The sequence below is a fragment of the Brienomyrus brachyistius genome, unplaced genomic scaffold (genome assembly GCF_023856365.1).
Source record: "Brienomyrus brachyistius isolate T26 unplaced genomic scaffold, BBRACH_0.4 scaffold277, whole genome shotgun sequence".
NCBI classification, from domain to species: domain Eukaryota; kingdom Metazoa; phylum Chordata; class Actinopteri; order Osteoglossiformes; family Mormyridae; genus Brienomyrus; species Brienomyrus brachyistius.
In genome coordinates this window covers 148,390-159,146 of record NW_026042552.1, presented here as the reverse complement: position 1 = coordinate 159,146, position 10,757 = coordinate 148,390, and the positions used below count along the sequence as shown (strand labels likewise).

General features: G+C 43.6%; 1 protein-coding gene across 1 annotated transcript; it reads right to left on the bottom strand.

Annotated features, from left to right (window-relative positions):
• Positions 1-643: 643 nt before the first annotated feature.
• LOC125728406 (actin, aortic smooth muscle) lies at positions 644-5,732 on the bottom strand. The gene is made up of 9 exons (XM_049005415.1): positions 5,590-5,732; positions 3,888-4,062; positions 3,635-3,763; positions 2,879-2,989; positions 2,194-2,278; positions 1,944-2,105; positions 1,633-1,824; positions 1,351-1,532; positions 644-1,134 (listed from the first exon to the last, which is right to left on the bottom strand). Exons 2-9 carry the CDS (start codon positions 4,014-4,016, stop codon positions 991-993), a joined length of 1,134 nt encoding a protein of 377 aa, XP_048861372.1. The 5' UTR covers positions 4,017-4,062; positions 5,590-5,732; the 3' UTR covers positions 644-990.
• Positions 5,733-10,757: the final 5,025 nt, after the last annotated feature.

Here is a 10,757-nt window from a genome sequence, read left to right as displayed (position 1 = left end):
CAATATGCCATCTCAACAGTCTGCAAATATATGCTGCATAACACCTAGTAGGTCAGTCATTTGACTTCTTTTACTTGATTTTATTATTATTATCTTTTTTGTTCTTTCTTCTGTTCTATCTTTCCTTACGTCTTTCCCAGGAAAAAGAAAAGAAAAAAGAGTTTGTAACTTGTCGGATTTAAGGTAGTCTGGGCAAAATGTAAGTCCATTTGAACAGTGGTACCTTAAATCCAACAAGTTACCCCGATAAGCCAGTAACCCTGTTTCATAGTACAGGCCCCTGTTCTTCTAATTGTTTTGTTGGATGTTTGATGTTCTTATTCTATTAGATGTTGTTGTTCATCCATTCCTCTTCTGTCTGTCCTGGTCAAGTTTTCAGGGGGCCTGGAGACTATCCCAGGCAGCGTAGGACACACAGCAGAGGAACACCCTGGATAGGATGCCAAAATTAGCTGTTTATATAGGCTAATACTTTATATATCATAGTTACTGGGAGTTATTGCTATATGCAAGGACAGTGTTGCTCTGTAATTTTAATTCCCTCATGGTGTAGTTTGAGAAGTAATATTGGACATGCATTTTGAATGACTGCAGATTCAGTTGAATATGTCAAAAGTGTGATATATATATCAGAGAGACAAGCTTCAGTTTTTGAAGAGCTTTATTCCTTCCTGGAGTGTTCTCAATGTAACCATCCTTAAACTGTAACTCGAAGCATACAGCGGTGATTGAACACATGCGAAATCTGCAAAGTTCATTTTCAGCATCTGAACACATGAGGGCGCCTATGAGCTTTAGTTCTCCTGTTCTTTTACGGTTTCGGACATGCCCGGGCATGTCGAGGTTTAATTCATTCGAAAACAAAAACATCCATTCAGAAGTAGCAGTGCAGAGAGGGGACCAAAGGAGACAGGGACAAAGAGGAGACAGTTCACAGGCAAAAAAGCAAGACTGAAGGCAGAGAGGGCGTCACTGGGAAGGCTGGAGGCTTTAGAAGCATTTGCGGTGGACGATGGATGGGCCGGCCTCGTCGTACTCCTGCTTGCTGATCCACATCTGCTGGAAGGTGGAGAGCGACGCCAGAATGGAACCTCCAATCCAAACGGAGTACTTGCGCTCAGGTGGTGCGATGATCTGGAAATTCATAGAAAGTTAGATGGGATACTCGATGAATCAGATTACAAGGACTACCAGCTTTTTGACCCACGTGTCATTGTTTGCAAGTCTTTTCTTTTATCTGAGCTTAAATTCAGTCATGTTTACTTAGAATATGTTCACTATTTCCTCCAACGGGCTATTCTCAGGACACAAGTTCTGTCAAAATCAGTCAAGATTCGGTGTAAAACTCACTTTGATCTTCATGGTGCTGGGTGCCAGAGCAGTGATCTCCTTCTGCATCCTGTCAGCAATCCCAGGGTACATTGTGGTTCCTCCAGACAGGACATTGTTTGCGTACAGGTCCTTACGGATGTCGATGTCGCACTTCATGATGCTGTTGTAGGTAGTCTCGTGAATTCCGGCAGATTCCATACCTGGGGATTGCGGCAACTGGTCAGACAATCGCATGAGGCATCAAGAAAAAGAGACGTTAGGAGGTGTGTAGGTGTGTAGATGGTGGTAGGGATAGGGTACCGATGAAAGAAGGCTGGAAAAGGGTCTCGGGACAGCGGAACCTCTCGTTGCCGATGGTGATGACCTGACCATCAGGAAGCTCATAGCTCTTCTCCAAGGAGGAAGATGTGGCAGCGGTAGCCATTTCGTTTTCAAAGTCCAGGGCGACATAGCAGAGCTTCTCCTTGATGTCACGGACGATTTCCCTCTCAGCTGCACATGAAAGAAATATTTCATTTAGTGTCGGGAAGTCCCTACCCTAGCCGGAAAGTTCCGTAGGGTCCTTCAGAGGGCGGAACTGCTGTTAAATGCATGCATTTGGCTCTGCTCACCGGTAGTGACGAATGAGTAGCCTCGCTCGGTCAGGATCTTCATGAGGTAGTCTGTGAGATCACGGCCGGCCAGGTCCAGACGCATGATGGCGTGGGGCAGAGCGTAGCCCTCGTAAATGGGGACATTATGGGTGACACCATCACCAGAGTCGAGGACGATACCTGATGGAACCGGGACCCTGGTTATTAATATCCTCAAATACAATCGAAGAGACAGTAAAAGATGAAGCGAGGCTGAAATCAAGCTCACCGGTGGTACGACCAGAAGCGTAGAGAGACAGCACTGCTTGAATGGCCACATACATGGCTGGTACGTTGAAGGTTTCGAACATAATCTAAAACGGGACAATATTTGCATGTTATTTGCGCAAATAAAAACCTCGGACTGCGAACAACCGGGGTGTCTTAGACTAAACATGAAAATCGGGATCCCTGCCATCCCATTTCCCATGACCAGTTATCAATTTTAGGGTCAGGTTAGTCAAGCTGACACAGCAGGCATCAGGGACAGGATGCCAGATGATTGTGACGATGTGCCCTAAATGGTGTCTGTTCATTTTTAGAAGTTTAGAAATCAAATCAAATAGCCTTTTATTGTCAATTCACTATATGTCCATAACATACAAGGGCATCGAAATGCTGTTTCTCTCTCATCTATTTAGTACAACATGAAATATAAAAGTATAAACATATATAAAATGACCGTAATACTAAAAATAGTAGACGTTTGTACAATATGCAATAGTCAGTAACAGTGATGTAAAGTGACGTGCATTTTTAGATGTGCAAAAAGACAGCAGATATAATATTGAGTCTTTATATGGTAGCAGCAGCGGTAGGGTATTTGGTAGGCAGTGTATCATGGTTTTGTTGGGAACAGTGCAATGAAATCTCCACCAGAGGCTCTGCAAAGTCCAGAAGCCATTTGGCATTACCTGGGTCATCTTCTCTCTGTTAGCTTTGGGGTTCAGGGGCGCCTCGGTCAGCAAGGTGGGGTGCTCTTCAGGGGCGACGCGAAGCTCGTTGTAGAAAGAGTGGTGCCAGATCTACAGGGAAACACATCACAGACCAGCTCAAATTCAGCTTGCAGTCCACTTGCATGGAGGCGCATCAAAATTAAAACATGTCTGCAAAGTAAATATGAAAATATTACTATTTCATAAATATTTGGCCATCTGTTGAAGTGTGACTATGTCCTTTGGATGAGCTTGTAAAACATGCCACACTAGTCATCAGTAATTAGTCACTGTTCCGAGAACGTGATGCCTCACTGACCACCTACTGTTTCCTTTCTGTGTGTTGCTCATCTTGCATTACTAGCCTGCACTGCTATTGATAAAATACCATATTGGCCTCTGAAAATCAAAGCATGACTCGAGCTTGGTCAAGATGTACCTTAAATTGCTGAAGTTTTGATATCATGATCCAAAAATGACAAACTTTCTGAAGTTTGCCGGCGGAAGTTTCAGAATGACGTCAGTACTGCATTGGTCCAATTTAGACTGTATATATGGATTAGAAGGTTAATTAAGATCCGATGACCGTTATTCAGTACTTATTGCTAGTAAATATCTAGCTGTGTCTGGACTCTGTGCCAGATCCTCAAGCCATGAGGGGCTCTGTAGATCTTCTTGAATGGCGTCTAGTGAGAAGGGCTTCGTAAATCAGGACCATTTTTGTTTTGTTCTTACCTTCTCCATGTCGTCCCAGTTTGTGATGATGCCGTGTTCGATGGGGTACTTCAGGGTCAGGATACCTCGTTTACTCTGTGCTTCGTCGCCCACGTAACTGTCCTTCTGCCCCATTCCCACCATCACCCCCTGGGGAGACAGGCATGCTAACGGTGTGCATGTTATCGCATTGATGGGGGGCTGCGGCAGGAGGTGCAAGCGGTGCAGAGGCGGCGGCGGTGCAGGCGCAGCGGCGGAGGCGGCGCCAACTGACCTGGTGTCTGGGACGGCCCACGATGGAGGGGAAGACGGCTCTAGGGGCGTCATCCCCGGCAAAGCCTGCCTTGCAGAGACCTGATCCATTGTCGCACACGAGGGCGGTGCTCTCTTCTTCGTCACACATTGTCTTCGATCCGCTTTGCCCTCTTCACTCAAACGGGAGACAATCACTGCAGGGAGACAGTCGCTGGCTGTCAGAGACCTCAGTGTTTGTGGCCACTCATGCTTGCTCCGGTATCCCATCCAGTGGTGTCCCTGCCCCGTGCCCTATGATGGACTGGCATCCCATCCAGGGTGCACCCCCGCTGCTGTCCAGGCTGACCTCCGCTTACATTTTCTCCAAGCATGCATGTGTGTGTTCTGCCCTCTTTGGAGGGACCACACCCTCTCAACAACTTAAAAAAAACCACAAAATATCTAAATAATATAATATCTGAAATACCACTGAATTGTAAAAGCAATATTTTTGTGCCAATACAAAAACTTTATAATGTAAAACCTTATAAGGAATTATCCGTACTACTACTTAGACAATTTGTAAAGATTTACAGAGATTTCAGTTTATAAAGTATAATCAAAATGAACAAAAGCTTCTTTTTTCAATTAGGTTCTTATAAGGTGAAACTGCTCAGAATAATTTCACAGTAGACTCATGCCTTCAGACATTTCAGATATGCTTCAAAACGCAGAATGCCACAGGGCACCACACTTACAGTGAACTAGCCAAAGCAGATAGTGCTACCTTCTGTTAATGAATGGCTACGCTACCATGGGAAAACTTCCTAATTAGGAAATTATTTGGACATGGGTCTGTCTTCAGCTATGCACAACCTCTCTCTGGCCCTGCCTTCCTGCAGCATCCAAAAAAAAAAAGGGATGGAGTGGGTAGAGGCTACGTCGTCTGCAGGAATCCTGGAGGACCATATTTAGTAATAAACCCTAAACTTGGTGCACACTGCACAAGCTCGGGGGCCCTAGCCAGACCGAGCCGCTGCAGATGTTAACGTGCTAACGCTCCATGCTAAGGATCAGGTGGCTGTTAGATCTGTTCGCACTGCCTGTACGGCTGCAGGCAGCCACTGAGCTGAGAGACACTGTGGGTTTCCTGTTTCTTCAAGAAAAACTGGTTGCCGCGACAATCAGCTGCAAATCTACTACAGCCATAAAAAGCCTCAATTTCAATTCTCCCCCCACATGACAGAACAACTTATTGAATTGTTCTCAGTCTCCCTGGCTTAAAAAGTAAACAGATTTTATCTGAAAAGTATGAACTGCGGATTCTTAGCTTAAAAATATACATGTATATAGTTTTTGGTGTTTTTTCCAGTATTACTCAACAGACTGCAGAACACAAACTGAAATGTTTCCAAATGAATGCAATTTTTTGCGACAAATGCCATAAATAGCATCACTGGGACACTTGTACAACAAAAGAGAAACTGGGGTTTTTATTAAAACAAGATCAGCAGCTTTCATTTCTGCACATGCACAGCTTACCTGCACGCAAGCAATCGATTAGCTAGCATGCCAACAACAGCACATCCCAACACCTGTGTTCCACTGGAATGGAAAATACTGAGCAAGCCACCAGCCTTAATTAGCCGATCTGTCGATTCTGACTTTTCCAGTGCAGTGAGACCCTGGAGCAGAGCACTAGTTACAAGTGAAAAAGTGTATTGGAGAGTAGTTGTACTCACCCTGACAGTGCTTGGCCGGGGTTTGCCGCCTGAGGATGGTGTACGGAACGTCGGCCAAGGGTGCGTTTATGTAGACACCCCTTCCCCACGATTCCCCCTCCCACATCCCAAACAAGGATTCCACACCACTGGCCATCCTCTGCCTCACTCTAGCACTGCCTTATAGGGATGACTGGGGGGAAAAAAGTCCAATTCGGGTTGCCTGAAGCAGCCCCCCGGCTCTCATCCTAGGCATTCCACCAGTGTCCATCTTTCAGAGTACAGCAGATCTCAACTTCCTGAGACATAAACATGCCCCCCCACACCCCACCCACATGCACATCTATGCTCAACACCTCCCAGCCAGCATTAAGCCATCAAAGGATGAACAAGAAAAAGAATGAATGTTAGACAGTATAATAGGCATTCGCTCCTGTTAGAGATGCCTTTATTTGTATTGGACTTGCATTGTATTTTAGGCCAATGAGAACGCTCAAACTGTGTTAAAATAGCTTTTGTCGAAGCGTTTGTCAAATGGCTCTGTGTGTCTCAATACCATTCTGTATCATTGACAATGAAGAAAACACATATACAACAGGCATATTTATTAGCCGATGTGGTAACGTATAATTAACGTGCTGCGGTTCCCTTTAATATGACGTTTCATTCTGTTCACTTGTGAAATCTAAGGTTCTGCTCACCAGATGGAGTTGTTCGTTTGAAGAAGGGTGACCAATGCTGACCCTACTCAGTGCTACAACTCAATCAGTTAGGAAAAAGACGTGTATTTCCGTGTTTTAAATGTAGCATGATATTTTGTACTTTAGTGTACTACAGATACAATCCCATCAAAGAAGTGTGCACCAAAGAATGGCTGGAAAAGTCTTTTCAATCATATGCTCACTTTGACTTTATAATCATATTAAGGTATGAAGAGGAATGGTCTGTGATGTTTGAAGGATTGACTTTGTACTGGGAATGCAATTGAAAGATGGATGGATTAATGGATGGATGGATGGATGGATGGATGGATGTGCAAAATAATGTAGTTTGTTGAATAAAGACAGGGGGCCCTAATGTTTCACATGGAAGCCTGCATTTTGGGCCAAGCTTGGGATTTCACAATGGAAGGGGGATGTCCAGTTAACTGCCTACTGAGGCATGTTCGATGTAATAATAATGAAAATCCACGTACATGTTATTCTAGTTCGTCTCTGGGAATCCAGGGAAGAGTTATGCCTGGTTCTGTCACCTATGCCAGCTGTTGTTAGTTAGGCTGCCTTTGGTTAAGCTGTATTGCGAACATCAGGTGACGTAACCGGCTGATCCTATCTTTGGTCAGGGTTTCTTTCACAGCTTTCTGGAGACCTTGGAAAGTGTCCATGTCTGGTCAGCTTCAGCTCTTTAACATACAGCATCACATATGGAATCTATTACACCTGCAAATATTACAAAGGGGAAGGTAGCATCACATTTTAATTTCCCCGGGTGTTGTTGTAATTGTTATTTCTCATTATTGTTCATTGTTATGTCACAATTAACAAAAAATACTATGTTTTAGATTGAATAGTTTATAATAATATTCCACACATTTTGATTAATATTATGGCACCAAAGTGTAGCATTTCTGTAAATAAATTATTAGTAATGAGATATTGGCAATATTTGCCTAAAGTACAGCCTCTCCTACGCCTGAAATTGTGAACCTTTTGTTCAACGTCATTTTAAACCTCTGACGTCTCCCCTTCTGCTGCCAGTGCCAAGCCGGCCGATGTCTCAGCGGTTTTTTTCCTGTTTACTTTTCAAATGCCTTGCAGAATTCGGGCATTGAGAAAAACATCAAATGAAGCGCAGGAGTTTAGTGTAAAGTGTACAATTCTGTGTAAGTCTCCTGTGTTTAAAAACGGTTTTGAATTCGTCGGTACAGGTTGATGCCTTAAAAATGTTGGGAATGTAGATTGTTTATCAACAAAATAAATTTAGCTTGCAACCCCAAAATCACCATGCTCAAGTCCAAACAAACATACTTATTCTCAAACTTTCCAGTATTCGTCTGACCGTTACAGAGCTGAAAAAATTGAAAGGTGTTTTTCTGAGAAATGTGAGACTTGTAAAAGTATTTTAAGAATCGGCGTTAAACCACGTCATCCAGTGATCGCATATGGTATATTTTCATTCAGTTGGTAGGCAAATGCATTTTGAATTAACTTTAACTAATTTCGTATTGCTCTGCAGTTATGCTTTAATTAATGTTCACCTTCACACATGCACATAAGTTTAATCCCCCTTCTGCCGCACCCTTATAGTTCCTCTACACAGAGCGGTCGGATTTTAAATGCAACACCAAAAAAGGAGCTATTCAGTAAATAAGCAGAGACTTGGCAGGCTGCTTGTTCTCTAGGCATGTAAGGGAGGAAAGTAATTCCCCTGGAAGGTGGAGCCTGAGAACGCTGTCCTATGGGCGCTGCTTTTTTTGTTGCAGTTGTAAAGATTTACAGTACGCTCAGAACACTTGTACGTAGAAATTCCTCACGAAGATACGTCACTCTGGAGATCGTAACCATGTTTAGTGGTACGCTCCCCCCCCCCCCCCCCCCCCGTCCCACTCCCCCCAGCATATTACCAGGCTGAAGCCTGCTAATTATTGGCAGCTTCCGATTCGTTTGTCTTTTTAACAGCGTCTTCTTCCTTGGCTGAAGTTGCCTTTTAATCGCAGCGTTAACTTCGTCACAGCTTCCTTACAGGGGAATGATAGCGTGCTGCATGGTTTATAATTAAGACATTCTGTAAATATAAAACACCGTATGAATAAAACGTTTAAACTGTAGCACGTATATTTATTTCATATATGTATTTCACAAATCTCTCTGTAATGTAAATCCTGGGATTACCCAGGCATAATGTGATTTTTTTTTTCCCCCAAACGATAAGCTGGCAGCATGACAGAGCGAGGAGCCGTATACAAAGACCTGCATAAGACACCAGATTTCCAAAATGAAATATTGAGGTCTTATTCATGTATATATAAAAGCAATCTGGGTCAGACTAATGTCAGTGTTTCCTTACAGTGGCGTACCTGCTGTGTACTTTGCATTTCCATATTTGCCTGAATTATTGGACATTTGATACGCATGAAGTCGCATCTGCTGGAAGCATGGGCGCAAATTATGGATGGAGGGGAGGATGTAACCCTCCAATAATCAAAACCGGCCAATAATCCCCCCCCCCCCCCCCCCCGATAATCATGTCTCCCCCTAAATGGGTGGATACTTACCCCCGCCCTCCCCCCTTCAAGGTTCAAACCAAAGTTAAGCCCTTAGCTGGAAAACAAATGTGTTCTTCGAAGTTTATAAAATGAGACTTTACTTCAGCCTGAGTCTTGGCTGATCTTAGTGGAGCTGCTTTAATTTAATTTAAAAAAGAATAAATTGACACCATTACTAGTGTCGTGTTGTCTCCCTGAACCCCGTCTTGTTCCCTTTTGGTCACCAGAGGTCACTGCTGGCCATCCTATGCCCTTTCGCTGGGGTATATCGATCCAGCTGTTTCCTCTCCCTTACCATCTGCCCTTCCTGTACTCCTCGTTAGCAGTGTTCGTATGCGGCCCTCCGCATGGGCGAAAATTTCATTTTATTGTTGGTGGAGACAATAAACCTAAAAACAGCATATGTCATACCATTGTATGTCCGTTTTCCTTCTTGCCACTTTATTCCTGGTTGCCAACTTTGGTCAGCCGCGGCTGGCAGATTTTCAATTCAAGACAAGAACACGCATTAATATGTATATAAGAGTTTTATTACTTTCTAAATAGTCTGGAGGGTCTGCAAAACTACCGCAAAGCTTTTGATTTAGTTAATTTTAGGATTATTATGGAATAATATAGATATACCGAAAGATTTCTTGTGTGAGCGTGAGTATCACGCAAGATGTGTGGGATGTGGCGACCTTGCATTTTGGCACTTAATGCAAAACACTCGCAAAGATGAAGGTGCTGACGTCAGGCATATTATAAAAAAATTGTAACGTGCTACTGTTATTTCTCTCATTTTTATGTGTACAATCGCACGGTTGGAGTCGAGACAGCAATGTACTACACTTAATTTTGAAATGTAATAGTTGTACAGTAATATTTTGTCGTCAAACTATATATGTTGTTGAGAGTGTACAGCGAAAAAAAGCATGTTTGTGGATTTCAGAACAACTGCAGTGTATGATGGGTACGATATTTGGAGGCTACTTAAATTTTATCGTCTGCAACTGGCATTGGCAGGTCTTAGTGTGAATTTGGAAAGGGGTGGGGGGCACGGCCCATTGTACAGTTTTGCGCCACTGGATTTCAGTATATATTGTAATGAACACGCAACAGGCGTATCACAAAAAATGAGACCTTTAATGAACCGTAAACGGCCAGAGCCCACACCAAACTCAAACAGGAATCCAATACTATCAAAATCAAAAGAGAGACACCATTAATGTTCTCCAGTATTATAGGGCTGTGTGGAGGCTGCCGCTTCTCCTTTTGCCCACTCCGCAGGTACCCCACGTTCCCGCTATCTCTAAATCCCCAGAGATCGGCTGATAAGGGGTGGGAGGACTGCTCTATAATAAACATTGCTAGTCCTTCAGCCACTACAATAGTATTTAAAATGACATAGTTGTGTGTGTGTGTGCATGTGTGTGTGTGGTGGGGGGCAGGCCTCATGAAGGGGGGGTTGGGGGGGGGGGGGGGGGGGGTCCTGACGCCTATGCCTCACTGTCCTGCGTTCCCCAATTCCGACACTGTCGCGTGTTCTGAGTCCGATCTCCACGTAGATCTACATAAGTATCTACTCTCCTCTGTGGTTTCCCTAATAAAATCCCCTACGGGGGAGGTAGGGGGTTCTCTGTGCCAAACCACCCTCTGGGGTTTTCACTCCTCCTCGCCTCCTCCGACACGACAAACTTCCTTGCATTTAAAATCATTTAGCTATGAAATGTGAACTAAATACAATTTGTGAACTACAAATACAATACCTTACAAGAAGCACTGAATAGACAGCTCAGTCGAAAATAATAATGAAGAGGTGAACTGACAGCATCCGACAACGGGATGAACTTCCTTGTTTTTTTTAAATACTTTTTAACATGGTCGGATAGGATTTGATAAAGATCCTATATTATAAATAAAAATAGACATGTAATCAACCTCT